At 32.0% G+C, this 18585-nt stretch overlaps 1 protein-coding gene across 1 annotated transcript in view; it reads right to left on the bottom strand.

Moving 5' to 3' along the window:
- Window positions 1-18337, bottom strand: part of LOC145271805 (cell adhesion molecule Dscam2-like) — a 1042283-nt gene extending 1023946 nt beyond the window's left edge. The window contains exons 1-2 of the mRNA XM_080127011.1: window positions 18333-18337; window positions 18090-18211 (exon numbers count right to left, since the gene is read on the bottom strand). Of these exons, the coding sequence (XP_079983137.1) occupies window positions 18090-18211; window positions 18333-18337 (127 nt within the window). The remainder of the gene's footprint in view (window positions 1-18089; window positions 18212-18332) is intronic.
- Window positions 18338-18585: the final 248 nt, after the last annotated feature.

An 18585-nucleotide genomic window follows, 5' to 3' on the forward strand; every position in this document is an offset into this window, starting at 1 on the left:
ATTCTAAAAACTAAATTCAATCATTTAAAAAAACTAGCACGCCACCCGGCGTTGCCCGGTCGTAAACTAAGCTTAAATATGATATTTTAATTCATGTAGATTTTGTATTTATTATTAAATAGTCAATTATCCATTGATTATTATATTGTACCCAATATATTGGTGATTTCAAAAGTTTAAAAAATATGCCATCAGCTAGAACCAAAAAGCAAAATATTTAGCTCTCTAGCGGTACTCGCTACTGTTTGAGCTAACGACACATGCATATCAAACTTGATAAATCAATGCAGTTAAACATATAAATGTACTGGGTGTGTCTGGTGTTTGAGAACATCATTTATTTTACAATTCTTTCCTGCATATTAACTTTTGCATTTTTTTACAAACAATCAATCATAAAATAATGAAATGAAAGATTGCAATAATGGCAGGACACAGCGATTTGTAAATTGCACAATCTTTTAAAGTTGCCCGATTCTTTGTTTTTAATGTTCGCAAAGAGTTAGAAGATGATGCTGGCCAAATTTATCCTATTGTTAAACGTAAAAAGCACCAGCAACGTTCTGACGAGTTTATTCAACACGTTAAGAACATCATTGACGAGAGCTTCCAAAAGGTGAATTGCAAAAGGTCACGGTGTCTCCGAAGCCATAATTTAAAAGACTTTCCATGAAAATCTTCAATACAAATCTTAAGTGATGAAGAGAGTCTATGTCCGAGATCATCAAAGAAAATCGTTTGGTGAGATCCAAGAGACTTAAACAAACTGAAACATCCTGTGGAAGAAGACATGCTTTATTTTTCTTTTCTTTTTTTTTCAGACAAAAAGAATTTTCACCAACTTGTGGGCTCCAAGCTCTCCAGGCCTTAATCTGTTGGATTATTACGTGTCAGACGTTGCTGAGGGAGATGTTAACAGACATCAAAGATTCTCTGAAAGCATCCATAGTCAGGGTAATGGGCAACGTCGACGAGAACCATTTTATATGCGCCTGCCAAAGGTTTAGGTTTCGAATAGAAGCTGTCATTAGAACGGAAGGAGATTTCATTGAATGGTATTATTATTAAGTAAGAGTGTTGCTTATGTACCAATGTCGTTTTATTTACTCACAGATGTGTAGTTGTTTGTATTTTTATTATCCTTAAAAATGTAATAAATGTTCTCAAATACCGAACGCACTCTGTATATTTGCAAATGCGTATGATATTTTGACTCCTTGGCAACCATTTATCCAGTTAAAAACCAAATCGATTTTCTTCCACGGAATGTCCCATATATCAAGTTTCAAGTCTGTATACCAAAATTTGAAAAAGTAGTTTAGTAGAGACCGTGCCACAGAAAAGGTCACTTTTATAATGTACAAAGATTTCTATTGTCCAAATATTCTCTATGGGAGTAAAACTAAATTTAACCAACACACACACACACACTATATATATAGTAGAAGTTTACCCTTTCAATGTGAAAATGTGCAACTAAGAAAGTATTGACCTCTCGTTCTTTATACAATGAACTATAGCACATCAACAGACGTCTATGATTAGTCATGCGGATGCCGTACCTAGAAGACCAGCCTATTCCCACTATATATTACAATTTAGTAAGCCGACTTGCAACATCCTAACGACTGTATAATTCCTGCATTTAAAAGCCTTCAAAAACACCTTTATATATATATATATATATATATATATATATATATATATATATATATATATATAGAGAGAGAGAGAGAGAGAGAGAGAGAGAGAGAGAGAGAGGGAGAGGGAGAGAGAGAGGGAGGGAGATACTGATATTATTACATGATATAATATAAACATCACTAGCTGGTAGCCCGGCATGACCTGGTCATATAATATGCATAAAAGTATTTTAATTCATGCAGATTGCGTCTGTATTATTATAGAATCAATCCTCCATTGATTATTATATATTACAGGGAATAATTTGCCCGTGGACTTATTCGTAAAAAAAAAAAATTCAAAATAATAAAAAAAAAAATAATGATAATGGCGTTCATCAAATTCCATCAATGTTTTTTTATAATATCACGTCAGCTGATATTTAGGCTTGACGACGAATGCCTTGGATTTAAGCGTAGTTTACGACCGGGCAATGTCAGATAGCTTGCTAGTATATATATAAAAATAAAAAAAATATTCCATATTTATTGAGACAAGTTTACAAAAGTATTTACTTGAATTTATGAATGGCGACATTTTTTTTTTATTTGAAAACGAATTATGTCAATTTGCATTTATATGAAACAAGGTGTAAAAAAACTCATGAATATAAGATTAGAATTTTCAATTTTTATAATAAACAAAACTTCCAGGCAACACCAAATCTCATTTTCAGTTAGTATTCTAACAAACTAAAAACACAAAAAAGAAAACACATTCCAATTTGCTTTCATTTTTTTTTGTCTTCTACAAAACAAATAAGAAACTTCTAGACTAATAAAATGAAAGTTGGCCTTTTCCTCCTTTGTTACACTCAGTTGTTTATTATATTGCATCCAATATATAGTTGACCGTTTTGGTATAATGTTTAAAGTGTGCACGAATGGGCGGGAAGACCAGAGTTCAATCCTCAGTCGAGTTTTACAAAAGATTTTAAAAATTGTATTTAATGTTCCCTTGCTAAACATCCAACAATATCGATGGCATATGGAGTAAATCTTGGGAAAGGAGTAGTTGTCACCCCTACGTTTTAGTTTCGTAGCTAATGCAAAAGAAGCCTTCAGGTCGTCTTTAATTCCAGAATAACACTTTACTCGTTGCTTAATATAGAGCCCTCTTTTTTTAAAACGGAACAAGAAAGGAATGTGATTTGGAATAATTATTCAACATTTAACCATTTTTTTCCTGTCAAAATTAATATTTTATTTGTGTATAAAATGTAGTACAACCTGACCTAGTATAACATGCCGTCCGTTTCAGGAAAGGGAAAATGCCCAAAATAAAAAAAAAGATGGCCACTCCTGCTGTCTATGGACTGGTGGTCACGTGAGGTAGCGAGATATGGGGGAAGTATGCAAATGGGATGCAGTCGGTTTTTCAAATAAAAAGCCTGTGTCAGAGAGAGTGGGTGACTCTTTGCAGACGTACGTTTCTGTCATATGTACATTAGGGTTTGATACCGAGAATTGCGAGAAGGAGAACATAACTGTTGGGAATTCTTTCTGAGGACTTTGCTGTCTAATAATACCAACAAATTTAATCGCATTATTAAAGTAAAATTTGTTTAAAAATTAAAATAAGGTTTTGTAGATGTAACTATATTAAAATGTGGGTGTGCTAATTATTTAACTTATTTTACTTTTTTAAAGCAGTTATTCACCTTAAACGGATTGAACCGACTTCTTCCGAAGGAGGAAGTATCTGGAGATTATTTAATTCACAAGCGGTTTCCAGATGCATGTCTATTCCAATCAGGGGAGATGACGATTTTGCAGTTCTTGCAGGAAGATGTCGATATCTTCTTACACATTGTGCCTGGTATTCCCAAATGGTCATTCATGAGGCTGAACATTGTTTAACTTCGGTGATTTAAATAAAACCGATCAGCATGAATATGTCGTGTTAATACATCATAAAGTAAACAATAATAAATTATGAATAAATGTAAAGTAAATAAATGAATAAAGTAAACACATTTATATTAGACGCTTATAGTTGTAGAATTATGACTACATGACAGAATATGACATCTTAGACAGGAAATTCAAAATGAGATCCGATGAAGAAGATAAGAGACAGGTTTGCCACTTTGGGCTTCTGAACTACGTTCAGACTTACGTTTTTTTAAACTCTGTCATGATATTCAATTTATCGAATTTTAACAAAAAATTTATTTTTCCCCAAAGTTTGAATTATTTCTCTTAACTTTTATGATTATCCTGATAATGACAGCAATTTTGTAAAACTACTGGTTGAATTTCAATATTTTTCCCTCAAAATAAGTACATCATAAAGGTTTTTTGTGTATTTTTATATCGATATTTAATCATGGTGTAACCATGGAGTAGTACGGTTAAGTTTGACTTCACAGGGCAAAAACAGTATAGTATATTATCTATATTGATATTGATTTGCTTTAAAAGTTTTCAAAAAGGCGTTTGTATGATGCTTTTGAATTTTTGAGATGAGGATTGGGTATTCATATTATTCGGATTCTTCAAAAGACTGTGCTCATCTTGAGTGTTATTTTCACAACGCGAACTCAAGAATCATTCTGTCGATCTCAGGAATCTGCACGGAATTTCGAACGGAACATTTTATTCAATCCATGAGTGTAGCAAGCTCTCGTTTCATCAGCAATGACTGAACAGAAGTCCTAAGTAATTTGTAATTGTATTTTGAGTGCCACCAACACCGAGAATTGAACCTTCAATCTCCAGTAGAGTGTAACTTACAACTGAATTTTACATAGTAATTTATTCATGAAGCTGTGGTCTACGAAATCTCAAATTCAACAGAAAGATTTCCAAATTTGACAGGATACACATGAAGGAGGTTGGAGGTTACATCGAATGAAACGTTGTGAAAATGAGACTCAAGAGGAGAAGAGTAGTTTGAAGTATCCAAATAATATGAATAATCAATCTGCAACTACAAAATTCAGAAACATAACATAAAGTACTCGGTGAAACTCAACTCAAAGTGAAACTCTTCTGAAAGTTGAAGGTTCAATCGTTAGTGCGGACGATACTCGCAATAGAATTGCTAATTACTTAGGACTTCTATCTGGTCATAGCTGATTGAACGAGCGTATGTTACACCGTGTGGATTAAATGAAAGATTCCATTACAATTTCGTGAAAATTCCCAAGTTCAGAGTTTGACTGGATACACCTGAAGAAGGTCGAAGGCTACATCAACCAAAACGTTGTGAAAATAACACATAAGATGGGAATAGTTTGAAGAATCTAAATAATACTAGGGTGTTTGTAATAATAATAAAAACAAGTGAACCATATATGGTCCCCTGTGAGTGCACAGTGAACGAGGCATTAAAAAAATGACTAAGTTCAGCATTGCTCTCCCCCCTGTTTAGCCCCAAAAGTCCTCAGTGGACGTCAAATTCTGGTGGAAAAGAACAAACGGTGCAGTTTTAGGCCTTATTATATGTAAATTTGAGTTCTGCCCCATGCAAAAAAAGAAACGACTAAGTCCATTATTTGCCTCTCCCCCATTTAGCCCCAAAAGTCTTCAAGGTCTTAACACATTTAAATTTGAGTTTAACACCATGCAAAACTGCTAAATAGACATACACAGAAAATTTTGACAAATATGGTAAAATAGTCCCAAAAATGGAGTTTTATTCTCCCTAAAAGAGCCCCTAGGGCACACCCAGGAGTTATCGTGGAGTATAGACAAACAAAATTATGCAGAAATCAGTTAGTTACAACTTTTCAGAAAGTTTTATAAAAATCCTAGGCATCAATTTTTTTTTTTAAGCACAAAAGTGTGAATTTTAGCCATTTTAAGCAGAAAGGCACCCCTAGAGGGCAACCGGAGTGTTCCCAGAAAATCCGTTCTGTTACTTTTTTACTCATATCATGTTTAATGTTTGTGCAAAATTTCAAAAGATTTCAAGGCACAGTTATTGAGAAAAGTGCGGACAGACAAACGGACGAACAGACAAGGCTGATTTTACAGATACACCCTTCTTTTGTCGTGGGACCAAAAACGTCATAATTAATCTTCTTTGAAAAAATATATTTGAAATTCTTCTTATTTTTAAGTGAAACTATTCTCTTTGCAGTAAGTTTTCCTTCCCGAAATTAGCATCGAGGCAATGTTAAAAATAAGAATCTAATTTACATGGCACTGATTTACATTTTTGTTAAATCTTTCGAAATAAGTCTTTCATCAATTGAATTTTCTTAGGAAAGCGCAACGAATTTGGGAATTCTTACAATTTTCTAAGGAATTAGTTTCCCTAAACGAACAAACGAAATAAGGAAAGGAAAGAAAAATAGATTTGATGAGAAAAACGATTGAAAAGAATAAAAGACAGAAGAAATGAAAGAAAAAAATGTAAAATAAAATAAAGAAAATGTAAGGATTAATGAATGAATAAAAAATAGATTCAGTTAACGAACGGAAGCAACGAATAAACGAATAATATGAAAATAATGAATAAATCAAGGACAGAATGAATGAAAAAGGAATTAAAAAAATAACGAAGAAAAATCTCAACGAATGAAAAAAAGAAATAGCGAGTAAATGAATTAAAATGAAAGAATCAACGACCCATGAATGAAAAAAGAAACTCAACAGATAACATAAAAATATAAAAACATAAAAATAATGATAAAAATTGAAGTAAAAGATAAAATGAATAATACCTGGTTGTTTTTACAGTAATACAACATAACTTTTTTTTTTTTAATTACATTTTCACCCCAAACAAGACACATTGTCACTTTGATGTAGGGGGCTACTATCAGGGACATAAGCTAGAGGGGCACTGTGTAGGGAGTTGAGTTACAAGATGTCTATTCACATTACACTTAAACTTCTGCATGTCAGTACAGTTGGGAAAGCAGGGACCCGGGAGGGAGTTCTAAAGTCTAGCAGTTCTAGGGGAAAAAAAACTGAGTAGAAAGCTCCCTTACATCTAAGGATCTCTGCTGTGTAGGGGTGGAATTTTGCTGCTTGTCGAGTTTGTCGGGGTGCTTACGTCGAGGGGGTACAAGTGCTTGCAGTTCGTCAGAGAATTCACCATTAAAATACTTGTAGAACAGGCAGAGGGAGGCAACAGTTCGTCGATGGGATAGAAGCTGAAGCTTAGATGACAGTTCAGGACCTATCAGATTGGTGATTCTCTTTTGAACCTTGTCTAGGAGTGAGAGACTAGTAGCAGATGCACCAGCCCAAATATGACAACAATACTGCATACATGGGCGAATGGTGGCCTTATAGAGGTACAGGATACTTTCAGGCATTAGTAGTTTTCTAGCACGGTAGAGAGAGCCTACCTTCTTCACAGCAATCTTGGCAATGCTCTCAATGTAACTGTTCCAACTCATGTTTCTTGTCAACGTTAGGCCGAGGAGTTTAAAAGAAGTGTTTTTGGGTAATGAGTCTTTGGTCATTGTTATTGGTGGTTGAGAAGGTTTCTTGTAATTATTGAAGGAAACAAGTTTAGTCTTGGCAGCATTGATTGTTACCATCCATTTTTGTCCCCATTCCACTACGGATTGGAGGTCGTCCTGTAGTATTTCTGCCATTTCCTTTGATATGTGTTCATTTGTTTTCCTGTCGTGCCTGATATAGAGCGTGGTGTCATCAGCATATATACTCATCTCAGAAACAATTTTGTCAGGGAGGTCATTTATGAATATTAGGAATAATAAAGGTCCAAGGATAGACCCCTGAGGTACTCCCGCATTTATATCATAATGTTTAGATGTATGCCCGTCGATGACAACCTGGATTTTTCTCTTACTTAAGAAGGATTTAATTATGTTAAGCATTCGTCCAGTGATACCGTAGTATCTGATTTTCCTGAGAAGACCTTCATGCCATACCCTGTCAAAAACCTTAGATATATCTAGAGCTACCGCTCTACCCCTCCCCTGCTTTGTCCATTTCGGGTTATTTAATGCTGAATCCAATAATTTTGGAAAGCAGTTTATGCTTAAAGTTCTTTATATCTTTAAATATTTATTCATGGTGTTTGGTGGTTTTGTTTTAAAGCATATCAACCCTTTTCACGTTTAATTATTTTGGAAAAAAGATTTCATACTCAAAGTTCTTTATATCTTCAAATATTTATTGATTGTATTTAGTTGTTTTGTTTTACAAAAAAATGTGGCTTTTGGCTTTGCAGAACATGATTGAGTTTTGCAAACATCAAGGAAAATATGATAGGATCAATGTTTGTTGTATTTAAGTTAGGGAACTGATATCTTCAGACAATCTGCTAGCACCGGATAGAATGGATTAAAGAAAACAGAGCACAAAGAAATGACTGAAATAAGGAAAATAAACTCTAAAAAATGAGAGGGAGAAAGAAAGGAGTAATGAATAAAAACACAAACAAGATTGAAAGAAAATCAGAAAAAATATAAACAAATTCTACAAGAATTGGTGACAGAAAACCTTATTTAATGAAATAAAAAAATAAATAAAAACAAAGCAGAATGAATGAAAGAGAAAAAGAAAGGAAGAATGAAAAACGTAATAACAACTGGCTTTTGAAATTCTTCACATAAATAATATACAAATTGGTTTAAGAATTCATCTATCAAATTATTCCTTTCTTATCCTAAACCAATTTTGAAATATTCTGAAACATGGAAATGAAATTACTTAAAAGTTTCTGAGACTTACGTGTAAGTACAACGTGCTGTGAGTGCATGTATCGAATACATAAACTCACACAGACACAATATACAGCACAAATCAAAACTTATTTCACCTTGGATAGATTTCGAAGGTAAAATCAATTTCATGGAGGTAGACAAGTAAATCAGAACACAACGTTCAATATAAAAAGTCTTTATCAGATTTAAACATGACTTGCATTTTTTGGACACATATTTATCGAAAACTCTGAAATTAAGATTGAAAATAAAAATAATCCCTCCGCTGCAATAATACACATTGTATATCTATGTATTTATCATGCTAAAGTTGAGTTAATAAACGCTTGTTTCCCTCAGGATTTTTTCTTATATATTTTAATCACATAGACCAGGGTTTTCCAAAGTGGGTTCCACAGAGCAGTGAGGCTTCGTGACTGAGGGTCTCCGGAAGCCCTTAAAGAGGAAAAAATGCTTTGTATGGAAAAATTTAATGATCGCAGATATTTAATGGTTGATGTTTTTTTTTTACTGGAAAGAGATATGATACATAACTACAGGTATAGAGAGTTTCAGGATGGTTCATGAAAACGAAAAGAAAAAATAAATTAGCAACAACTTTTTATTAATAAAAAATTTAAAAAATGGTTGTAAACAGTATCATCAGTTAGTGTTAAAATTTGAAATCAACGTTTTTCATATTTATTTTAGAAATTATCTTGTTAGTGCTCCGTGAAAAACCTTTGCCCTGCTTAAGGGCTTTATGGTGTCCTGATGTTTGAGAAACTCTGACAGACTACATATTATTCGGTTTGAGGATTCAGTTATGTTTGGAAATGTTTGCAATTGACAAACCAGTTAATCCATTTCTTAAGTTCTTGTCTATCTCTCTCTTTCTCTTTTACTGTATTTGTTTAACCCCCATGTTTTATTTTAAACTTCGCTTTCATATTGAAGCGTAAAACCATATTCATTGTCTAGTTTATTAAGATGCCTTCGTCTGATTTCTGCATTCGTATTTCATATTAAACCCCATAGGAAGATTAAACATTTAAAATTGTTAAGTGTTCAACTTCAACAATTTGCAATCATCACAGCATTTGTTAACTATGCTAGCGAAAGTAGTTTAGTCTTCATCCTCTTGTTTTATGAGATTCGTACATTTCTACCTTTCATGAAAAAGAGGCGTAAATAATTTAGTTAATAATTTTACCAGTTCAACAAATGCAGGGCTGCTGTATTTATGGTAATATATACTTGAGTTTGTTGGCATATTCGATTGTATCCAACTTAGCAAAAGAACCTTTTCAAAATCTAGCCAATTTGCGAAGTCCACATTTTAAAAATCTTCGTATAGTCTAAAATACAAAGCAAATATAATTTCATTTCCAGGGCATTTTTAAATTGTTCTTGTTGAGTATGAAGAAACAGTTCTATAAAATTTTCATTTGCTCCACTTGGTTTTCTGAGAAATTTCTGTTTTAGATGAAGCTTTTTCTATTTCCATTCATTTCTGATATTCTGTTTGTTCTATTTTTTAGATTTATCATTGCCAGTGTTGCATACAATATAAGTCCAGGTTATTTTATGTCCAAATAAGTCAGAGTTCCTCGTCACCAGTGTTGTGAGGATGAAGAATCAACAACACGATGGTACATTTACAAGAATATGTATTTACAAAAGCACAGAATAGTATGTTACAGAAAGACTGCTGATCCTTTTCTATACATAGTGTCTAGAAGAATCCATATAATCATGAATTACGGTAACTCGTCATCACACCATAACAGTTTAAGCTCTATAAAAAAATTTAACTGATGTAACTTATGAGATTATAGTTATAATATACGAGAAGAATACCCGTTCCAAAATGGGTAAAATTAATCCTGCAAACAAAAAATTTGCACCATTTTTATGCACTCTTATGAAGATGCAATGATACTAAACTATGCGTTTAGAATCCATATTCCAATTTTGATTAATCCATCATATGATTTTCATTCTAGACGATGTCTAAAATTTATAGCTCATGCTTAAGAGATCTTAAAAATAAATTGAAATTAGGAAACCTTGATTAATTGATGAGTAATGACGTCAAATTCAATGCACATCTGATCTGTCAAAATTTTCAAAATAAAGGATATGTCTATGTTAGCCCCTCCCCCAACCCGGTAAAATCCTTTCAAAATGCTTCAAAGAAACTGACATTTTCGGAATCATTATTAGTTGATGCTAATACTCATCGTTAAAATTTCCAAAGAATTGGAGACATCTGAAATTTCATAAAAGGCTTCCACTCCCTTTTCGTGTCCTTTGCATACAACTAAATTTTAAAAAAATATCCTACATTATGACATTTTACGCTTAGCAGCTATGTTCTAAAATTTATAATTATCGGTTAATATGCTAAGGAGTGAAAAAAACAAATAAGAGTGAGTATGACGATATAATGATGCTAATATTGGATAAATTAAAATTACACATCAGTATGTACAAATAACACAATGATTGGAATATTGAATTAATTTAAAAATTTCCTATTTCTGGATGACAGCTCAACTATCTACTACTTTCCGGTTCCAGTTTTATGATATTTTCCATTTCTTTTTTAACGACATTTCTTTTAGCCCCTTGAAAAAGAGATTATATTCTCGAAATATCAAAGACTTCTACCATCCTAGTTATTCTAAGTCTATTTTGCTGCTTTGTATCTATAATTGATCTTAACAATAAATGGATATATGAAGATATAAAAAATAAAACAAGCCCTACAAAACCAACTTTCGTTTGTCCATTTTTGCCCATACATCACATTATTTTAACACCCGGTTCCCTGCATTACTATAACTTTTTTATACTCTTCCATATTTATTTACCATCAATGTTTCAAGCAGACTACTTTTTCCTCTTAAATATCGTGTGAAATACATGTGTATATGAGTTTATTTATGTGAGTGTTTAATCTCTGATGCTGTGTACATTTAGATGAAATTATTTCTTTATCTGTGGCTTTTTCTCTCGCTACAAGCGATGGATGTTTTCGTAAACAATTCCTGTGCGCTAACAAGTTTAACGTGACACAAAGGTTACACAATCTTCAACCACATTTCGAATCGATAATCGTTTAGATCTAGATGTAACAGAGCACGGAGGTGCGCATGCAAATGCATACGAAATGCGAATTGACGTCACTGTAAGGAAAATATGCATAAAAAGCGAAAGAGGGAGTACGTTAGAGAAGACGATCACGTGAGAGACGTCATAGCCGTAAAGAGAAGTCACGCATAGAGAGAGAATGAGGCATTGTCGTTGTTGCACGAAAAAGTGATTTCGATTTATTCTTTGTCATGATCTCCTTTGCAACATAGACTGCAAACAGCGTGTAGGTCCCGTGTGTAAAAGTGTACAACGTGACACAGAGGCAAATGGTAATCCAAGTTGAAAAAAATGAAGTTGAGATTCAAATTTATGCAGAATGTAGAGTCACCATTTGCCTGGTGTAGAGATTGGATCTATATTCTATATTCTCTTTAATCAAACAAATCCATGGATTGAAGTTGTTTTTAAATGTTTACTGAAATACTCGTGACTGGAGATTACGATTATTGTCCTCAATCGTAGAGAAAAATAAATTCTAAGTGACTGGAGCAAATATTTAAAATTTTTGTTCCAATGCAAAGTCCCCTTTTTGAGGAGCTAGCTACATTCAGAATAAATCCAGCATGTGTCACATCCAACCTTCGTGGGGAGGCAGTAAATAAAAACATGCATGAAAGTTTAATTGGTCAGCTCACAACGTGTAAACTTGTAACTCAAATGCTCATCACAATAAAACATTTTATAAATAAATGTAAAGTTAAAAAAACAGGGTGAACACGTGATTAGTGGAATGCATACGGTGAGAAAAGAAAACGGGGTTTACATATACCAAAACTAGAAAGTTAGATAAACAATTAGTGATTAGAACATCACAGAGATACAGTAAACATATATGAAGTGTTTGTAATATATATGTAAATTAAACTTTAAAAAGTATTTTTTAAACGTAAATATTATTATTTAAATTTATTATTCTTTAGTACCAGAAGTTGTATATTTTTTAATTCAGAATCTAATGGTGTGGAAATAATTGTAAAGGAAACTTTTCTCTGAACGTTTCCTTTAGAATTAGCTAAAACTCCATTATATATATATATATATATATATATATATATATATATTATATATATATATATATACACACGTGCGTTTGTAAAAGAATATATACTTATAATGTGTATATTTAATAAACTTTATTCTAAATTACCACAATTAAACTCAATAAAAATGGATTTACAACTTAAGAGTATATATATATATATATATATATATATATATATATATATATGTATGTATGTATATATATATATATATATTAAACATTCCAAAGTCACAAAAGTTTTTATTTATTTCACATTCATATTGTTTTATTGCTTATATGTTGCGTCTTACACGCGTTTCATTGAATAGTAGAAATTTACCAAACAAATCTCAGAAAAAATACACTGTTTAAAAAAAAAAACAAAAAAACAAATGTATTTTTTCCGAGGAACTTTTATATGTCTCTGAAGATTTGTTTTGTAAAATTATATATTTAATATTTAAGATGATCATAAATTTTCACATAATAAATAACTTCTGTTTACACGTCGTAGAAATATAATGTCCAAATGTATTGGTAAACTTAATAGTTTAAATAAATTGTCTTTTTATACTCGTTCACATTTCAATTTCAATAGTAAAACGATTTATACAAATGGACACGTTTTTTTGCAGTTATTTTTAAATCATGTGCCCACCCACAAATCAGTTTTCATATTGATCATTCTTTCCGAAATTTAAACAGCTTTATGTAAGTCTGTAAGGTTAATGGAGTCAATCCGATAGAATTACAAGTCATTTATCAGATCAAAGTTCTATAAGTCAACACATTAGTTCAGTACACAAGTATTAAAACAGTTTCTAAAAACAATGCTTAAATTATTCACAAATTTGCATACATCAAAAGATCGAAAATCTTGGATGAAATTTACAGCCAATAGAAACAGCTATCACGGAGAAAATTATTCATAAATTAGGTTTTTGTATTCTCAAATCTTTATTTTTAACAATCACACTTTCAGATTTTTTTTATAGCTGTTTACATTATCTTGTCTATGTGTGATTATAACTTAATAGTGTTAGGCATTATCTTTCTATTAATTTCTTTCTTTTCCATTTAAAATTAAAACGTTTATTTTTATTTCTACTTCCTATATTTGCTTTAGAATTGGAATATGGCTACAAGTTAGTCAACAGCTCAAGTGTTAATAGACAAGGCAGTTTAAAAAAAGCGCCATTTTGTTTTTCTATCTTAAATTTGTGTTTTACAATTTTTTCCATGTTTTTCAGATGATGTAGAGAGCGTGCCCCTTTGACACCCATTTAACTGGATGCTATACTACGCAGCAACAGATAAAATCATCGACGCTTACTTTGCCACAAAATTAGTTCTGATGCAGTCGCAATGCAAAAAAGATTTTGACGGGAACAGTGTACCTGATAGGACAATTCAACGTTTTGTGGTCAAATTCCAAGAGAGAGTGCGGTTTGAGTTGTCCCCCCTTTGTAAATTGGCTGTTTGGAGAAATGGAAAACTAGATGGCTCTGTGTGGTTTGAGTTGTCCCACTTTGCAAATTGGCTGTTTGGAGAAATGGAAAACTAGATGGCTCTGGTTGATAGTCAATTTGCATAAGTGGAGAAATGGGCAGCATATAAACGGTACTTTTTTTTTTTTTTAAGCAGGGTGAAGAGCGCAGAGAGTGAAACGACAGTTGGAAGAAGTGACGGCGAATTTTTTTTTCTACTTCACTACAGAGAGGAAGTGTAGTAGATGTTCACAAAGATCACCAACCATAATTTCTGACAATATTCGCATTTTATGGGCCGCCTTGAGGAATTCCCCAGAAAATCAACTCTTTTTTTACAAGAAACTGGCATTTAAAGAACATCAGTTTTGATGATCCTCCATGATGATCTTAATTCTTTTCTTACAAAATTCAGATCTTGTAGAATAAAGACTTGTTGGATTCAATTTTCTTTAGTAATGAAGCTCACTATCACTTGAGTGAGCATATCAACAAGCAAAATATTCACTTCTGGCTCAGCTCCATGGACATATTCATCAGTTGCATCATCAAATCATATTTCTTTTAAGAGGATAACGAGAATCGCATGATGATGCGGAAGAAATTAGGGTTTCAGTTTCAATCACATTTGAAGGATACAATCTCCCTTCATCCAGTTACTACTTGGTAAAATATTTTTCAAAAGTTTTCTCTGGGAAAGATTTGAGGTCAAAATAAAAAATAGGGTGCGTGTTTTGTTTTTTTTACTACCCTGTATGAATGTGCTGGAAACGTGTGCATACATATACGTGTGTGTTTAGAAAAGGTAGAAGAAGCAGCTCAATGCCGATATTCAAAGATATACAAGTATTACCGGAAGTAGTGCTTTCATACTTATATTGATGCGTGTTTATTTCATGTATATATGTATGTGTAAGCTGTAAAGTGTTTTATTATCAACAGAAACTGTGTACCATAGAAGATATACAAAAATGTTATGAGTTATATTGGGCAAGAAAACACCCAACCAGGAAACATGTTTATGGGCATTTTCTTCCGTTTTTAATTGCACTAAAAGAGAGAAGGTTTCGGTTTACTGGTTTACAGTAAATCCGAATTTTGGATTGATACCCTACTATGAAATTCAGTACATCGTAAAAGATTAGCTATAACGCCCCATCAAACATACATAAACCAACTTGTAGACAACAAAATGCCATCTGCCAATGGCAATGTCTGAGATAGTTTAAAGGAAGGAATCAGGAGAATCCGATATGAATACTTGACGTGAGTGTTGATTGGTTGATATATTTGCTAAACGTATGAAATTTTAATATATATATATATATATATATATATATATATATATATATATATATATATATATATATATATATATATATGCATCTTGAAAGTTATGGAATTAATATTATAATGCTATGGAAATATGTAAAAGAAAAACAAAATTATTTATATATTCATGAACGCTTTTTTTTTGTATTTCAAGAATTTTTCAGGATTATTGATTTGGGACATCTCCAGAGATGAGGGTATATCCTTATGCCATTACTGGATTTTTTTTTCCGTCGAGAGGCGATAGCGAAGGTAGAATGTGACAAGAAGAGAAATGACAATCACCATCAATCAACAGGTGCATCAGCGACTACTATCTCTCAAGAGCTTTACCACTGTCACAGGCCTCGGATGAACAACACTACTGTCATTTCGCCTGCATTGATTGAATGAATCAGTCAAAGACAACAAGAACAGGGCTCTTCTGGTCCCAAAAGAAAACCTCCCAGCAGGCTCTGAATTCCTGAGCAAAAAAAAAAAAAAAATGGTAACACTCAACCGGGCTTGAGCAAAAAATGCCAAAACATGGGACAACCTGCACAAGTGGGGCTTTGTACAGGATGCTCGGTGTCTCTGTGGTGCTAACGTGCAGAATATTGCATACATCCTTACAGAGTGTCCCCTAAGCGAGGTATGCTCCGATGTAGACCCGAGAGATGCTTAAACACTGCCCGATGATGAATTTCGAATTGAAATGCTATGATGAGGATTAATTTGAAGAAAAAATATCAAGTTAATTATTAATTATCACGAAGGACTCTTGAAATAAAGACAAAACGTTGATGAATATATAAATAGTTTTGTTTTTCTATTTGGCATTTTTCCATATATATTTGAGTGTATACGTCTGTGTGTACTGTAAGTTAACTGGTACACCAATTGATTCTGATTTTGTTTCAGTCCCAGTAATAAATTCATTAACTCCACATGTGTAATATACCTTTCTTCATTCGATTCTCTTCTAAAAATATTTCTTAAATAAATAACAGAGGCAGTTGAAGACAACGTGACTTTTGGAATATGTTTTTTATCACCTAGTTTGTTATAATTTTGGAAAGAATGATCACCACCTTAAATAGATAATCTGTATAATATTTTTCAAATTAATGTCGCTGCCTTACTACACTATACAAAAACTACACTATATAAAACAAAAGTATATTGTGTGACTCAAGAAATGCAATAGTGGTTAATCCAGATCTTATCAAGTTGCTAGTGTGGCCATTGAACATATGGGATTAGCAAAATTAAACGCCATCAACCAACGAATCCTTAATAAAATTCAAATCCTTTCTAACCATATCTGGTACTAATAAATTTCAGTTCATGCCTGATTTGTCCAGCAAATGTCATTTGTGAATCTCCAACAATCTTTCTTCTATTGATTTCAATGATATAGTCTAAATGTCCACTCTGCATTGTAAGCAAACGAAGTACAACTGTTTTTTTTTCTGTGATAATCCTCTTCAGTTCAAAAATCGTTAGAGCATTGTTTAGCCAAATATTATCTTTGACAAATAAAAGTTTAGAAGAATTAAGATCTGGTGAGTATGAAGCCCATTCAAGAACCGAGGAGATTATCTCCGAAATGTTCCAGAATGTAACTGATTGCCAATAGAAATAAAGACTGTTGAACAAGTACATTGAAATTTATTTGTACTAAATATTACTAAATTTTAGACATGATTGTGAATTTTGTTATGCTTATATGTGTGTCATTTCCAGGAAGACCACTTTTGTACTGTCGTTCCATATATATATATATATATATATATATATATATATATATATATATATATATATATATATAAGCACAATCTACTTTTTTGTGTTTCCTTTTTGCAAATTAAATATGCTTTTAACATGCTTTATTAACTCTTTGCTTATATATATATATACATATAAATATATATATATATATATATATATATATATATATATATATATATATATATAAGTTTTTAAAATATATATAGCAATTAAGTTACACAGAAGTTTGCACATTTCATCTTTCTGAGGATTTGTATGGCGAAATAATATATATATATATATATATATATTTATACAACTTAATATACATGAATGTATATACATATATACAAGCTTTTATATCGGATGATACTTATTAATACAAACATTATTTGCTACATGCATGTCTACACCTTTCTCTTCGAATAACAGAAAGCTTCGTATTACAAGAATTACGATTTAAACTCTTGATTCACTGTAAGATATCGATCTGATGACGTTGGATTTCTAAATAAATCTCAACTGAAACATACATGCACATATGTAGCCAATAAGATTTGCATGAATAAATAAAAATAATACTATAATAATGTCTTGCTTCTCATTAAGCACTTTTTGATAAACAGCGGAGTTTCCTTGGATCTTTATCTAAAAAAAACTACACCAAGATAATCATTATAAGCTTTTATATATTTTGAGCCCTATCGATGTAAATCAATAAAAGATGGTTCAATGTGTTAATACGTTTTTATTTTAATATATGCATAAGGTTTTTATATATTTTACACCATTTTTTTAGAATAATTGTTTTGTATCTTCTGTGGCTCTGTTAGAGGCTCCCAAGTTTTCAGATGAAAACATGGCAGGCAGGCAAGGTTTGCTGAATAAAAACAAAGGTACAAATCGATGAAGGCACACAGAATAATGAATTGGTGAAATGATACCCATGGACAAAATCACACACACAATTGACTGGTGAGTATGACAATATGAGTTTGTTTTTTGGGTTATAAGAATCACTCACCGGTTGAAGTGGAAAACTCGGGGACTACATGACTATTCTGAATATCACCAAAAGGCGGAGGAACGTGGTTTTTCGATTCCTTGCCTCGTACTGAAAGTAAAAGTGGAAACCACTCTGTTTCACTGCAATTTAGGTAACACACAAACAAATATATAATTCAAGAACACACTCATATAGATTGTCTCGCTTTATTTTGCAAAGTTTTCATATAACATATAACACTCATCTACATTTCATATAAACACCATGACGCATTTTTTAATTTATGCTTTGTGATTTGAATTGATTTTACTTTCAAACTAATTAGAAATTACAACAGAAATAAACGTTTTAGTTTAATTTTTAGTTTAGGAGGGTGCAGTTTGCTTTTTAAATATAACTAAAAGTATAACTTTAAACCTAAATAGCTTCCATCCTAAAATATCAATATTTTATTCTGAATTACCGTTTCAAAAGTGAAAACATACAAGCTGTGTATGAAAAGTCTTAAACATGA

The sequence above is a fragment of the Euprymna scolopes genome, chromosome 4, assembly GCF_053919585.1.
Source record: "Euprymna scolopes isolate OS-2025 chromosome 4, ASM5391958v1, whole genome shotgun sequence".
NCBI classification, from domain to species: Eukaryota; Metazoa; Mollusca; class Cephalopoda; order Sepiida; family Sepiolidae; genus Euprymna; species Euprymna scolopes.